Here is a 16,492-nt window from a genome sequence, read left to right as displayed (position 1 = left end):
GCTTTTCTTGGCTCGAAACGACGCAGTTGTGCAGAATCAACATTCAGCAAACGTAAGAATATCAAAGTTTTCCGCTACTGCCTAGTTTTTAAGACATATATATATACATTAAATGAAAGATGAAAGAAGAATGAATATTAATTCGTGTGATGAAAACAGTCATTTTTTTGTTCTTTTTCAAATTTTATTACATTACATAACACTTCTTTTCGGCGCTACAAAGGCTATTAGAAATATTTGTAGACTCATATGCACAAAAAGCCATTAATTTCTCTTTCGTTAACTCAAACATCACTACACTAGGATACAAAGAACGAATGAATTGAGTGCGAGAAAGCATCTGTTGACCTCCACGTTCTTTTGAGTATTTTAGTACATTTCATTCAAGCGAACACAAACGATGGAAAATCTTCTTATGGAAATTGTGGGCGTAAATTTACTTCGTCTATGAACGAGAGAGGACGAGAGAGTATTAATGAAGAATCAATTGCAAAGGTGAAGCTAGTCGAGTCTACAGATGATCCTGATTTTGTGATAGCACCCTATCGTACATCGACTTGTTGCGATCATTCTTATATCTCTTGAAGAATAGTTGAATTTCCTCAGAAATTGTTGCAGATATTCGTGATGCAAAATAAAAAAGAAACAGGATAATATTATTATTGTTACACTATTGTTTATTATTATATTATATATTATAATTTTATTATTACATTTTTATAATTTTTATATTCATATTATTTTTTATTCCTTAAGCGACAATAACAATAATATGAAACAGTAATAATAAAAGCCTTTGGCTTGGTTTTAGATGAAATGATTGCTACCTCTTTAAAAAATCATTACGTTGCAAGCAATATCTGCTGCTCTTTTGCCGACTGTAGTTTGATATATATTTTGGCTGTAAAAGCTCAAAGAAATTGTTGTTTCAATTTATCAAGTTGTTGGAAAAGTCATAATGCGTACGCTCCAAAATTCCAGTTGCTTCCAGAGATTAAAAATTCATCTTCACTTGAGTGAAACTCTCTAACGCGTATCAACTTATCGATCTATCCGCCTTGTTCTCGAAATTTTATGCCTCAGTAGTGACGTCGTAAAGAAAAATTTTTTATCTATGAAACATAAAAGATCAACGGTGACCTTCGCCTTCTTTGTGGTAAAATGAAACATACAAGAAAGCAAAAGCAATCGACGGTGCAAACAGTTATCTAATTGAATGATTTGCGAATGATTTTTCCTTCGAGAAATTCATTTATTAATTAGCAATAAATAGCCATGATTTTTCCTACAACCTAAGATTTTCGTTTATTTTGGTTATTCAGTGAATTGCTTTATTTCATTTAGTTATCATACGTTTAGATGCGTCGTTCGGGTGTGCGTGAATTTTCCGTTAATCTTGTGGAAAAAGAAGACGTAAAATTATTAATCAGAACAGATCAAATCCTTAAAGAAGAAGAGTTATCAAATTCGTTATGGCAACTATTCGATCATATTTACAGTGGTCCATAGTCGTAATTAATACGTTTTGTGTTGTAAGTAACAAGTGATTCGCGCGAATTTGCACATTAATCAAATCTCAAGCATCGATAAACGCTTTGCAAACAAGTAAATGAATTGCTTTTATAGTCCCGAATACTGTTCTTTTTGTGGAAGAAACTAAGCAGATGTGGAATGAGTTTCGATTTCGAAATAAAAATGAAAAGTTTTATACATTCCAGCCGTACAAGCATGAAACCATATTTCATGTACAGGGAATTTCACTTAGCCACCAACAAGCACCTATTATGATTTTTTTATATTTTAATCAGCAGCACTTTCATTAAACCATATGTGTCTTCAAGTTCACTTTAGCATAACCCTAGCATGCCCTTTTCGATCAATCAAATCTTTTTCAATAAAACAATTCATTCTATTAATAAAGATTTCCTAAAAAAGTGAATGAATGTTTTTAAAAAAATTTAGTTCAAAACCCGTTCCCAACTCACAAAACACAACACCAACATGTTCTACCGTTGCGTACACTAAAAAGTCGCTAAGCATCGCTTAGAAGCATGTAATGGTTCATGCTTCACTTCATGGTACATTGTGTTCATTTGTTATCTTTTAAGCGTGAATATGTAGCAAGTTACTTAACCGTTAATGCTATTAGTCCCTTTTCTAAGCTATAGATTAATTAACGTAGCACTCAATAAGTTCGTGGGATGAAATACAGATGTGAGATGGCGATATTGACGGATTCATGAGGTTTGCCTATAAAAGGGGCACGAACTACTTCGGTCTTGTTCGATAAGAGCGATTGTATGTAGCACTGTAGGGTACGAGACAAGAATGTGACGACTTCTTTATTTCAAAGTACAGTTCTTGGGGCTCTGAATAGATGTAGTTTTGTTACAAAAAAGAAGAATTTTTCGATGGACTACTTTTCATTTATTCAAAAGGTAGCGTAGATAAATCCTTACTGGATGTGCTAGAATATCCAAAGCGTAAATAACCGCGACGGAGTATCCTTAACGACCCTATTTGAAGGGGTTAGTTGGGCGTGGTAATTAAAGTTTGTGCCAATCAAATGAAGACATCCTTAATGGAAACTACGTCCAGTCATTAAAACAATTGTGCCAAAAAATAGGCGTAATATAGCAAAAGCCGTGATATCGTCTATTCTCAGTATGAAGGAATTCGGCAGGAAAGGTTTGGAAAAGGAATTTGGACTTGCTGGGACCGGTTAGCTAGACATTGCTTTTTCGGACGTACGGACAGGCGAAGGCGATGTTGGATAATATTTTGAGCAACACTAAGATTTCTTATGCCCAAATATCATCTTTCCTTACTTCAATGGGTTACTTATTTTAATTGTCTTCCTTTACATTTGATCAATATTTGTCTTAGAAATATTTTGCCATTCTTTCAATTTTTTTGCCAGTTAGTACATTACGCTTGAGCATGAACATTACCACCGTTCGCAATGTGCACCTACCTTACGTGTTGTCCATATGCCAGCCTTGCGTGCTGTTCATCAGCTGTGTTAGCTGAGAGCAAGCTATTTAAGCTGAAGTCCCTATCACTCTTCTAGCTTAACGTAGCTCAACCAATCCCCTCACGAAAGAAAAGAAATGTTAGTTTAAAATGAGGCATAATTTACATATACATATATATATATAACATGGAATACATGCCAGTGCTCCTAAGTATAAAAAAATAGAGCGATAAAGGTTATTAACGGCAAATGATGCATTGTAAGACGATTACGACGATATTATAAACATTTTAGTTTCATGTATCAGTCAGACACAATTTCTTTCTGCGAAAGAAAGTCATCCTCCGACGTCTACACTGAAGCTTTCTTGCAGAAACTATTTTTTTGTATTATTTTCACTGCTGTACCTAATCGGAATCAATGACTAATAAAAAGTGTTTACAACGATTTCGGATTTCTTCTCAAGTACTTGCGGTCCCAAGTAGGCCGCAGTAGAAAACAACAAACTTGAGAATAATTTTAAATAAGTGGACTACTTGCAGATCCTCGGAATTTTAGGTGTGGTTGAGAGTGCGCTTGAGCTACAAAAATATAATTATGGATCGTTAGATTACACGGAAAAAGTTGTACAAATCGTTATGGGAGTGGCACTCGTTGTCTCAGCTTTCATTGGTTGCGGTGGTGCACTTAATGGCTCCCTAAAGTTGTTATCTCTGGTAAAGGAAAACAAAAAAAAAGAAAAACGGCAAACGGAATTTAATTACTTTTCGTTTAAATAAATAAATTTTTAGTACATTTTCGTTCTGCTAATGCTAATGATCGGTCACGTTTGGAAATTGTGGCGTTATGATGAATCCAGAATTCGTAACTCTGTTGAAGTAATGATAACGTATACGTGGATTGAAGAGCTCGTAGAACGGGGTAAAATGAATGCTTTGCAGTACAGTGTAAGTATTGAGAATGCAAATGTAGAAGTTTTTCTTTTCTTCTAATTCGCGAAATAAATTCCTTTATTCATAGTATCATTGTTGTGGAAAACGGGGTTATAGCGATTACACAGTATTGAGCCTGAAAATTCCCGATAGCTGTTATCAGGTGGAAAAGAATAACAAGAAAACCTTCTATCCGTACGGAGAAGGCTGCCTATTGGCAGTTTCAAAAGCTTATTTGGATATCTATCGTGCGGAAAAATGGTTTCACGTCTCACTAATTGGCGTCGAAGTGAGTTTGACTACTGACAAACCTTTGTGCATCAGCTTAAATGATGTTTTTTTTTTCTTTCTATTACAGTTTTTCGGAATAGTATTAACCGTTGCGCTGATTTGCAATTTGACTGCGGACACATTACGCTACAGTTATTAAAAATTTATGATACATTTTGGTATTAAATTATTGCAGTAGTGTTACATGTACATATTTATCAACTATTAAGTCCGATACGCTTTAGAGATTGTAAAATATATTCTAAATTTTACATTTAATTCTATTCATATATAACCGGTATTGAAATTATGTTAAACAATAGTTCGGCGAAATCGTATAAAAGCATTTTTTATTTTACCCTACACCATTTGTAGGGTATTTGTACACCAAGGGTATATTAAGTTTCTGCGGATGTATGCAACAAACAGAAGGACTGGAGATAGACCCACCTTTCTTATTGATCACCAAAAGTGGTTCAGATCGGACCTCTTCTTCGATCACTTCCCATATAACATCTTATTTAGAAAAGTCGTTGCATGAACAACTATATTAAGTGGGCTGGTGTAGGGTGCTTAATTATGCTCAATTTCCTATTTGTTGTATATGTTTCACTAGTTTTTTTATTCAATTAAAGAAAAGTGATCGGTATCAATGTGGGCCTGACCACGTTGCATTCCGTTGCAAAGGATTTTGTTCTTTAAAAATTTGAAAACAAATTTTTTATATACGCTAAGACATATATTGAACCGTCATAGGTGACAACTTGAACATTTATAAATTATTTCATTTTTGTTTATAAGAATTTAGAAAAGTGACCACATTTCTGGCAAATTTGAAGCGATAACGGTTCGTTAGGACCCCATCTTAAATTACTTTTACCTGATACGCTTGTGTATTAATTAGTAACAAAAATCTCTAGTAAACGCGTAGAATTAAATACAAACAAGAGTTTGTTTGTACAAGTATTTTGAGGGTTTGTAAAGTACATCTTTTCGAGGACAAATGGCAAAATGTGCGGTGTAATTATATATTTCTCTGTTCCCCAATGTCTTGTGTACAACCGATTTATCGCTCTGCGCCTGTGTGCAGTGAAAATACTGACTGACTTTTAAGAAAATTTACATTTCGCCGTTGAACGATACCACCCGGGCCAATTAATTGTAAACCAACTTATTTCACGACGTGGTGCTAAGGGAATATTCTGCTCCTTTATCTTAGGTTACCTCCAAAGGATTCCGAATAAAGGGATAGGCAGTCACGTGTTACACTAGTCATAGTAAACTGTGAAGGCTTGGAGCTCTCACAACTGTCATTTAAACTGTCCATTTAGTCACCATATAAAATATGCAATTAAACCTTCCTTTTGCTGCTCTGCGTAGTATCGAGCAAACAAGGATAATTTTTAAAATTTAAGACCTTTTGAAGAAAAAGGGGGCGGATGAACAATCCTTTTTTCGTGAAAATCGTTTTTACATTAAGCAGGCCTGAGGAATAGCAGGCATAAAGAAACGCTGAAAAATCGCCTAAAATACAGTCCCAAGTGTGTTAGGAATCAAAAAAAGAGAGCGAAATTCCGGCGAGAAAGCATAAACTGTAACAGTGTTATTACTGAGGCTACATAGTAGATATAGGTACTTACGCTGCATTATATTAGTAGCTCTGCTAAGGTATGATCACTTGCAGAGCAGTGCGCTAGCGATTACACGCCGGCATATTTACTTAAAGTGCGGTGTAAGTACTTAAAAGCACTCCAATATGTAGAAGTCCGCCGCTACCTTTGAGTTACTTATAAACCTGTAAACCTGTGCAAATGTGCAAAAGTTTTTCGCTACTTAAAGCCAGTATCGCCTTCTCCCCCAAATCCAGCTTTAGCTAGTCGCCAACCAAAGATCCATTATACTTTTCTTAATCGAAAATCCGCTTACACAATTTCAATAAAACACAATTTTTAATAAAAGCCTCTGAGATGCGTCGAAGACTTGCACATAACAAAATATGATAAAGTACTGTTAACAGTTCTTATGAATTTGCCTCGCATAAAAAGAACTTTAGAAATCACTCGCTGCCTCAATGAGTAGAAAACGAATGGAAAGAGTTCATTCAAATCTTAAGTTTTATCGATACAATCTTCATCAAAAAGCGCTTGTGCATCGCATTCGGTAATCATTGTATTCTAAACCGCAAAAGTATTTTTAAATTTGTTTTCAATTATTGCAGGCAGTTTACTAAACCATATATTTGCTTTCCAAGGGTTAGTTTAGAGCTTACTGCGAGAAAATATGGCGTTTTCTATTTTATATTTTAAATACGTTTTCCTTGCCTTCAATTCTTTTAATATTGTGAGTTCATTGACTTATCATTTACTCTTACATATTAAACTGTTTTTTACCATCTTAAAGCTTGGCGCCATCTTTCATATAATTTTATCATTATTTGTTAATCCGGAAACTTTTGGAACATATTTGGTCTTAAACTACTTTAATATGATATTATCGGCAGTGTTTTGCGTGGCGGCCGTCACTGAATCATCTTGGCTCTTGGAAATTGTAAGTGAGAATAAATAAATGCAAGGTATTATGACGCGTAGCCACCATTCGGAAGTAACACAAATTTAACTCTTGATTGGTATCATTCATTCATTAAAATATAACCAACGTTCTGGATCATTCTCATTAAAGAATATTTTTTTTTAAAAACATGGCAGCTTCGTAAGTGCTACGACCTGTTTAGATTGCAGAGTACATTTTCCAGTTAAGTGCTGCAGATTTTTATTTCCAGCCCAAAAATAGATTTAGCCTCATAAGCATTATACAACTCTTGCTATTATCCTTCAAACGCCATGGAGGAATATCGATGGTCATATAAGCATGGAAGCCATCCTCTTTCGTGAATAATTCAACCAAACATGCAATTCAGGTGCGCACGAGGCGGACTCTGTTCACTTTTGGAAACGGTCCATATTAAAGCATTTGCGCTGCAATATGGCGTGCTCAAGACTAATTGTACTTTGCAAAAGACCTTTCTTAGGGTGTTTGAGTGTCGAACTATACTGCAGTTGGGCGAATGGTCTATAGAAAAGCGGTTGTATCGGATAATGACTCATCATAAGCGCATTATATTGCGGGCTCTGCGTCCACTGCAGTAGTTCAGTCAGCTCAGCCTCCGCAGAAGTTATTTCGTCTACTTGGATGAGCGGTGCGTTATTCTTAAAGTGGTCCAGAAATGTATCTTGGGGTGATCGCGGCAGTTGCCTATTCATTTAACGGGATATCACCAATTATACGTAAATCGAATTTTTTCCGATCTAGTTGGATTTGCCAAATTATGTCCTCAGCATTGAGTATTCCGCTGACAAGTACGCAAAATTATATTTCTAGGTCACTCCTATTTCTCATTTTCTTAATAAAAACCTTAGAGGTATAGGTTTTCAGCTCTACTTCACTTTCACGGAATAAATTTCAGTACCTTCGGTCTTTTCTTCGGTGTCTGCTTTTGTTCGTATTTCCTGAACGTGCTAACCTTAGAAATACAATAAAAAACGCTTACGCTATTGATAATGGCCGATACCAAAAAGTCGAACTTCCATGCTACTGTCAAGTACGCTTAAGTCAACGAAAAAACTTTATAATGTATCTTACATATTTGTCCCCTGCGATACCAGTCAGAGTTATATTTGAATTGCGGCGAAGGCGATATTAAAACATATACTAATTGATGGAACTTATGATTAACTTTCAATAGACTGCTTGCACTTTAATTAGTGAAATTATATCCAGAATAATGCTATGGATTTTCTTGTATAGTTTTATATGGACTAGCGTTTACTTTATGGTAAGTATAGAATATATGAATGGGCAAAAATAGTTATAGATTACAAAAATATTAATTATTTTTACACATTTATAGATATTTCAAGGAATTGTATCAATAATGGCTTACATCTTATCACAAAAACTTCGTGACAGGCAACAGCAAGCTGTGTGTTCCCTATGTAGCGGTGAAAGATACGAACTTAACGAGTATCCGCATTGATTAACACGATAGCAGGTGCGTTTGCATTCCAACATGATTCCCCGGATTGTGGCGTACAGAAGCCCTGGCCAATTCACGTTGTCTCCTTTGATTAGCCACGCGTCGATACAATAATACACATAAAATAATTGAATAAAATAATGCGTTCGTCTGTAATAAAAAGAATAAGAATATGTAGTGATTTTTTTTTTTATATTTATATAAATAACGATTAGGTCGTTCTGTTTAGATATGACGTTAAGAGGTTCACCATTCGTCATTCCCACTAAAACAAATTTTTTTTTTTAGTTTAAATAGTCAAAAAAATTGTTTTTTCGACAGTAGTTGCTAGCAGAACATTCCTTAGAGATCGATGATGAACATTTTCGATGAGTTACTTCAAACATTCGCATCATCAGGGAGTATTAAGTTTATGCGGATTTTTGCAACGTCCAGAAGGACCAGAGATTAACCCGCCTCTTATTATATCGATCGGTACAGAATCATTTTATGAGTCACTCTCTAAATCGATCTAAGCCTGTCTATCCGTCTGTCCGAAATGATTTTTTGTGTTCAACCCACATGTCAAAATTTTATTTTGAAAAGTCTTTATATGAGTGACTACAGGGTGGCGTAAGTACCGTTAGGTATTGCTCCACCTAAAGACATGCAGATTAAATGATTTTTCTTCTAATCCCAATCGGAAGTATATTGGATATTCTCGTCAAAAAACCTGCTCCTTTTAAGGTGTTACAGTGGACTTACCCCTTAACCGAACTTCTTCAAAACCATTGGATGTAAATTTGCAAATGCTTCCAAACAAAAAAAAAAATTATTTGGAATCTCTCCAAATGCTGATATTTCCTTAGGACTGTATTGAATAAAATGAGAAGAGAAGCAAATCGGACTAACATGAGTTAAACGAGGAAAAGTTATTTAGCGGATAGGATTCCGCGAAAAAAGTAAAAAAAAAACCGCAATTGATCACTTATATGTTGTGTTAGCTTGGCCGATTTTTTCTCTCTTTCACGCGAATAATAAAATCCTCCATAAAATGAATTTAGAAGATTTAATAACTTATGGGTCATGAGCAAAAATCCGCAAATGTTTGTTTAGAGAAACGGACGTGCTTTCAGTTTGTGCTTCATATGGGCCAGTTGACCCACCTGGGCCATAATCAATATCAAACAACATGCCAACATTTACAATGTGTCTGCATAAATTTGATTTTACGCGACCAGCAGGGCATCAACAGGAGACAGGCGGGCAAATATAACTAAGTTGAGTCAGAATTTGATGCTTATTAACACTATATATGAATTCCTTATGGGTATTGTAAACATTATGATAAAACGGTAGTTGATAGCAAAATATTACTTTACGAGTTCCGGGATATCTAGAATTCAAATCCACAGGTTTTGCTTCAACACCCCTAAACAAGAAGAAAACGATATAAAAGAATAAACACTGATGTCCTATGTCAACACAAGTTTGTAAATTTCTCCAGCATCAGATATTAGGATGGGAGAAATCTGATAAACTTAATAAGCAAAGCGCAGAGAGGCATTTGATTTTTTGGATATCTAATTTTTGTTGTTGTTTTATTTCAATATCTATTTGCTTACCTCAGATATTAGGAGAGCCCAGTTAAATATTTGTTGGCGCCGCAATTTAAACTGATAAGATTGCCATAATGATGCCTCTAAGCAAATGGGATCAGGAGCTAACTGGTTTGGATTTTCTTCATAGCAACTAGCAGGCATCGTCCACTGATAATCAAAGAGACCACAGCAATGATACTAAAAACATTAGTCAGGCATATGTACATGGAAGCTTGCAAAAGAAAGATCAGACAATTACTTTCGATTTAAAAGACGGATGGTTTGCGAGCGAGCTCCAAGTTGATTCCGAACTGTGAATCTTATCAAAATAGAAGCTATGTGGTTGAAAAGAATGCATTTGCAAACACTGTATGATTAACAAAGCCAACACGAATAACGAATACTTTCGGTAAAGAAGCATGTTTCAAGATAAGCAGAAAAAGACTCAAGCATTAAAATTATATTTTTCTTCATAAACAAAATCTAAGTGAAAACTTACAATGATATTGAAACCCAAGATTTCGGAGAAGATACCATAACATCCAATAATAATGGTTAAACAGAGAAGAGAACAAAGCAATATACCTAAAATGTAATAGGTATGAGCGTCTGTGCCGGGACTAGAATCTTCTACGCCGAATGCATTTAGACAAATGGTACCGATACCTAAAAACTATTCAAAGTCAAACAAAGGATTAAAAGAATCTTCAGAAAGTTCTTGGGAATAAAAACTTACCAAACACAAAAAATTTAGAGTAAAAACAAACCACTTAACGATAGTTATAGCAACACCCATACTGACAACGTCATGGAAAGTATTTAAAAGAATATCTTTTATGCGGAGAAAAGGAACTTAACGAAAAGCGAATTAAATTATTACTAAATGCCAGAAATTAACTTGCAAGACGACAATTATGCTGTCATTGATAACGCGTTGATATCGCCAGCGCAGAAGAGAAACAGAAACAGAACAGAAAAACCGATTTTTTTTTTTTTGTGTTGGCCCCTGACCTTCTTACCGTACGTTTTTAATAATTATTAAAAGCATCATCATCACTGTTCCCCATTTATGTTTCGGTTGAGAAAGAAGAGGTTTTTTCGTAATGTTTGTCGCTCTTTTCTTAATACTTTTAATATAAAATTGTTAATAAATATATATTCGGATTATTTAAAAAAGTATAAAAACAAAAAAAATATTCTATAGAAATTCAGAAAACATTTTCAGATTAATATGCTTGAAAAATGGCATAAAATTAACAAAAGTCATTTTTTCATGTTTAAAATACATAATAAAATATCACATTTAACAATCGCTGGTGTGTTTTTGGGTGTGTGCGTGTGTGTAAGAGTGAGTTTTTAAAGATGAAAATTTTTTAAAATTTTCTAATTGCACTACATATTCTTTTTCGATTTCTCCATTTTGTAAATTAAATTTTCCATGGCAGTGGAATTAGGCCCCATTTTTGAGTGATGTCTTTGAAATCACATTCAATGGCCATTACAATTTTTTCAGACTTTTGTGTGCGTCCTCCAGTTAAAGCAGATTTCAGAGTCAAACAAAGTTTAGTCTCACGATGGCTTATGTGTTGTGTCTAAAATTAAAATTAAATCCATTCGATTACGTTTAGAGAATATTTGGATTATTCTTAAACTCACGTCTAAATCATAATCCCAAAGTTGGCGGGAATCATTTGCTAGGCATTGTGTTAACTGAACATTAGTTGTAGTGGCATTACGATTTTTCAACATTTGTATAACACTTTGTTTGGGTTCACTGTACGTTAAACAAATATTGTTGTTAGTCATCACTTTACCAGAAGGTGTGATAACATATATATCCATCGTCTGATGGTGGGCGTTACAGTCGCCCACCGTTATAGGTTGCAGGGACGTGCGAGGTGCATCTTCCTTAACCGGCCGCAGGCATTTGTCACGATCTAAGTCGATAAGAGACATAAACTGATCTGCATTGCTATCGATTTCCCTTATCACACGCGTCCATTCGCGAGATATCCGATGCCCCGGTATATTCTTCATGTGATGTGTATAGGCTTGCGCACATTCGGTTTCACCGTCTAACCAAATAATTTTGCCAAAAAAACGATCATGTGCAGGAAAAAAATGTTCAGGCCATACGTTCTCTAAATACCATGAGAATGGTTTACATTGAAGTTTCTCACGCAACGCCAAACGGCTTGAAACGTCGACTTTATCGCGCATATTCAAGGAAAGACCCGACGTATATAGCATTACAAAATATTGCCATTCATCCATCCACACCATAGCTGCTCGTGCCAAGTTTTTACCCAAGACTTCGCTCATACCGCCAGGAAAGGTGTACGGAGTACTGCTGCGAAACACATGACCCACATGAGAACATGGACTTATTTCCACACTGCCGCCACATTGCCAAATACGAAAGGACATTTCTACGTTTTCGCCGCCCCAAATCTGAAAATCGTTGCCTCATAATTTACAAAAAAAAAAATAAAAATATAGATTACCTTCATTTGCTCATCATAAGACCCAACCGCATAAAAGTACTTGCGATCGATGGCAAATAGCCCCCCAGCCATAGCAGGTGTCTTTATGGGCCTTGTTGGTGTTTCTCTCAATGATGTGCCTCTGCGTTCCGACGAAAACCATCGAAAGCTCAATTGCCAATTAAAAGCACCCCAATGATTTTCAAAAGTTTTCGTGTAACTAAAATTATCATCGGAAATAATATCAATCACCGGACAGATTACACTCTTGGGCGACTCTTTAATCCGTTGCAGTAAGGGTTCCATCCACCCACGCGAGCATTCGCAATGGGCATCGAGAAATACTAGAACATCACCTCGAGCATGTTGAGCTCCCATTAGACGAGCCGAGACAAGACCACTTCTATTTGCCATACGAAAAAGCCTAGTAGGCACCGATAAAACCTTAATATAATTTTCCAGTTGTCTTTTTAGGTAACCTGAAAACGTGTGAAATGGTTTAAGAAAATGTGGACAAATAACTATAATATGTTGATTTTGTTTAACACTCACTTCGATCACTCGCGTCGTCAACAAGTATAATTTCTTTACGTAATTGTTGTGGTGTACGACTGATTACGCTTGTGATTGTTCGCAACAACACCGACCAGGCTTCATTATGAAAGACGATAACAACTGATGTTGTAGGCAGTTCATCTAATTTATAGACTTCATTACGACATCTGCAAAAAGTTTACGCTTGACATTGAGATGTAGGTTTTTGCAGATTTGCGAATGTCAGCAGCGCCAAATACTGCATTCCGTTGTACAAATAACATAAAATATATCAGACAATGTTTTCAAGCTAATGTCACAGACCCACATATCGGTCTCTCTTTAAGATGAGATTCAAACAGGTGATGGCAACGTTTCTTAATATTTTATTGAATTAACAAATGTTCGTTGGGAATTCTTCACAAGTGCAACTTATACTTATAATACACTCCAATAAATTGTGGTAAATAAACACTTTTGCAGGAAGGAGGCGAACCGGATGAGCAGGTTGATAATCTTTGTGAATTACCACTGAACTAAAATTTTCAAGATTGCTGCACAGGTTTGTTAATTTGGTAGGATAATTAAGTTAATTCGAATGCCAAGAAGTTTCTCTCAATATACCCTTTAAAAGACTTCTCTTTTTGCAACGAAAGGATATCGCATGCTTAAGGAAGCACTAAGCAATACCCATCATTTGTCAAATATTTCAAACTTAGAGAGCAAAACCAAAGAAATTGACCAGTCTTTCGCTTTTTAACCGTTTCTACTAAACAATTAGGTTTCCCGTAGTGATTAGGATAAGCGGCGTGTCCGTAACTGGAGAACTATAACGCCTATGATACATTTTATAATCACGTAATTCCTTGCTAAAAGCATGAAAGGTAAAGGCTTTTGCCATCAACATGGTAAGTACACCTAATGTCGATTACACAAGAGTAGCTTGCTTGAAAATTTACAAAAAAAAAAAAATTTTAAAAGTTAATTTTCCATATGGTCAAGTGGTTAGGATATAATCCGATTTTCTGTACGCGAAATCATAAACTGTAAAAGTCTCATACGATCCTTTTTCGCGAAGCCTTTGTCTCCACAGTTGGCGAGCAATAGTCAAATTGTTTAGTCTTTTAAGCAGAGAAAATATAGAAAATAAAAAAATTTAAGTTTGCAAGCTTTTTTATAAATTCCGAAATTTGACCTAAGCATTGAACTAACATTTACATAATGATTTTACAAGCATTTATCATGAAGTCCATATATAATGTTATTCTTTGGATTTCTAATGATAGAGTTTTATGTAATTGCTAAGACTTTAATAATTGTTTTTTGTTTGCACGAAGAAGAAGTGTGATAAATTTGCTTCATAGTGTTGCTTGATGGAAGAGACATCTTCGTCTTCATAGATAAGAAAACTTATTAGTTTTTTAATCATAGGCAAGGTTAACAAATATTCGAACTTATAATCAACTGAAGATTATAACCGATAGTAAACAATTAAAACAGATGTTTGCTTACATTTCACTAAACCCGAGTTATTGATGCAAGCTTAGTTGAGCCAAACCGTTGGCTTGCATTAGAATAAACAATAAAATAAATAACAACAAAAACATGATAATTGTTTAAAATTGATTGTGCGGAATTTTTAATTGATGTTATTGTGGTTATTGGGAAAATAGATAAAAAAACTTAATTGCTTTCAGAGTCAATTTTGTTTATCTATCACCTGAAACTTTATACTAAACATAAGTGCATAAATAAAAGTCACATACAATTTTAAGTAACAAGTGGACTTGCTTTCGAATTCCTTAAATGTAAACACAAGATGAACAGATAATTATGATTTACCCATGGTGCACTTGAATAGTACACTGAACAATCTATAAAGCGTAAGAATAGACGAATAAATAAACCGACCTGTATGATTTGTCCCTGTTGCACTTTACTATCGAAGTAATCAAATTAACCAAGTATAACAACTAAAAGCCGTTACTTACTCTTGAGTGCGGTAATCCTTAAGACTTCTATTGAGAGGAATGCGATCGCTGGCCAAAACGTTGAAACTGTTTAATCGAAAGAAACGTTGCATACGAAAGCGATCTTTAACCGGTACAATTACTGGACGGCCATTGGCACCTTCGCCAGCTATGGGATTAAATAAGTTGATGTTGTAATCGTCTACAAAAACAATTGTGGGTCAATAAACTAATTCTAACGACAGTTAGTGCACTACTTTTGCACAAACCCATACATACGTACACAGAAAGAGATACAACTGTGATTTTGTAAATAAACAACAACATACCTGCAGTCATATTGCCATATATATCGCCTCTTCCTATATAATGAGCCACAATATTTCTTATAGGCCATAGTGAACGGCGTTTTGGCGGCGGCTTCGGTTGTCTATAAAAGAAATGCAAACATAACCAGTTAATATTAAAAAGAAAAGAAATAAAAACAAAAATGAAAAGAAACTAAACGAATTAATCAGCGTTCAATTCGATGGATTTGAAGAAGATAGGAAACTATAATTTGCAGAAGTGAGTCAAGTAAATACGTAAATACGTATAACCAGTAACACCATAATAATTGTGTTATTATGCTAATGTGTAGCTTTGTTTTTCATATATGCAATGATGATCACTTTAATGTATGTAGGCGTTATGTGATATTGCACAATCAAACCAATTTTTTTTTATCAATCATTGAATAAGTTCGGAGATACATTGGTGAATATTTTTTCTCTTTTCCACTTAATTTTTCCTGTTGCTGTTAATTCATCCATGAGGGTCATTTGCAAATTGTTTACCATTTTACAAATTGAATTTCACAGAATATTATGAAATTCTTGCTAACAAAAACACAAGATGTTGCAAATCAACTTACAGTTGTTCTTGTCCGTTGCTCTGCAAGGTGGTTACATACAAATTGATACTGAGTGCAAACATGAAGAATGCAAAGAAAAGCAGGAACAAATACAACATCCATAACTTTTTTAACTGTTGAAAGCGTAAGCCCATAACGAATATCTCACTTGCAATAGTTTTCGTATTAAACTAAAATCGTTATTTAAATAAAAATGCACTGCCGCTTTGACCGTTTGCCGAAGAATGCCTTAAAATCTCTCGCCGCTGCTCACTTTAAACTAAGGCCAAAACGTGGAAAGAGCAGCATATAGCGGTAAAATCAAATTCATTTTATTTGGTAGTTAGTTTACTTGATTTTCCTTCACTTTTTAATCGACTACTGATATTGAACACAACAAAACAGAAAAGTAATGCAAAAACATCTGTTGTTTAGTAAAAACATGTTACAGAGATCGACATTCATCGCGAGATGAATGACGTTATCAACATGTTCAACAACTGCAAAATGCTTTACTCTGCAAAAGCATTAGCAGAGTTATGCTAACAGACATAAAGAGAGAAATGTTTAAATACATGAAAACTTTTGTTGCTGTACTGCATGTGCATGGAAAATCTTTTATTTGATTATTGAAAATTTTACTAACATCTTAAAACGAGTAATAAGACAAATATGTTTTTACAATAAAACATAATATTTGCCAATGCCCGTTATTTCAGTAGCTAAACAAAAATTCCCAAATACAATCCGATTAACCATTCCTCTAACAGAAAATAAACTGATGGAAATGTAACTTTTTGCTATTTTATTAGTATTATCTCTAT

The 16,492-nt window shown here is 34.8% G+C and overlaps 3 protein-coding genes across 4 annotated transcripts; 1 reads left to right on the top strand and 2 right to left on the bottom strand.

Moving 5' to 3' along the window:
- Window positions 1-1,380: 1,380 nt before the first annotated feature.
- LOC119636067 (23 kDa integral membrane protein) lies at window positions 1,381-4,336 on the top strand. The gene is made up of 5 exons (XM_038031157.1): window positions 1,381-1,532; window positions 3,517-3,690; window positions 3,766-3,921; window positions 3,995-4,195; window positions 4,265-4,336. Exons 1-5 carry the CDS (start codon window positions 1,473-1,475, stop codon window positions 4,334-4,336), a joined length of 663 nt encoding a protein of 220 aa, XP_037887085.1. The 5' UTR covers window positions 1,381-1,472.
- A 3,708-nt stretch (window positions 4,337-8,044) lies between these two features.
- On the bottom strand, window positions 8,045-10,585 carry LOC119635799. Its single transcript, XM_038030804.1, has 5 exons — window positions 10,526-10,585; window positions 10,289-10,462; window positions 10,049-10,192; window positions 9,814-9,987; window positions 8,045-8,359 (listed from the first exon to the last, which is right to left on the bottom strand). The coding sequence occupies exons 1-5, from the start codon at window positions 10,583-10,585 to the stop codon at window positions 8,210-8,212; spliced, it is 702 nt and encodes a 233-aa protein (XP_037886732.1). The 3' UTR covers window positions 8,045-8,209.
- A 555-nt stretch (window positions 10,586-11,140) lies between these two features.
- Window positions 11,141-16,080, bottom strand: LOC119635898 (polypeptide N-acetylgalactosaminyltransferase 3). Of its 2 annotated transcripts, none has more exons than XM_038030925.1 (7): window positions 15,690-16,080; window positions 15,106-15,206; window positions 14,798-14,978; window positions 12,825-12,994; window positions 12,294-12,751; window positions 11,446-12,240; window positions 11,141-11,381 (listed from the first exon to the last, which is right to left on the bottom strand). In XM_038030925.1, the coding sequence occupies exons 1-7, from the start codon at window positions 15,821-15,823 to the stop codon at window positions 11,217-11,219; spliced, it is 2,004 nt and encodes a 667-aa protein (XP_037886853.1). In that variant the 5' UTR covers window positions 15,824-16,080; the 3' UTR covers window positions 11,141-11,216. The 2 variants fall into 2 exon arrangements, with proteins under 2 accessions (XP_037886853.1, XP_037886854.1); XM_038030926.1 differs by having other exon boundaries at window positions 14,798-14,945.
- Window positions 16,081-16,492: the final 412 nt, after the last annotated feature.

This window comes from Glossina fuscipes, unplaced genomic scaffold (assembly GCF_014805625.2).
Source record: "Glossina fuscipes isolate IAEA_lab_2018 unplaced genomic scaffold, Yale_Gfus_2 27, whole genome shotgun sequence".
In the NCBI taxonomy this organism is placed as follows: domain Eukaryota; kingdom Metazoa; phylum Arthropoda; class Insecta; order Diptera; family Glossinidae; genus Glossina; species Glossina fuscipes.
The sequence above is the reverse complement of the archived record's forward strand: the minus strand, read 5'-3'. Positions and strand labels throughout refer to the sequence as shown.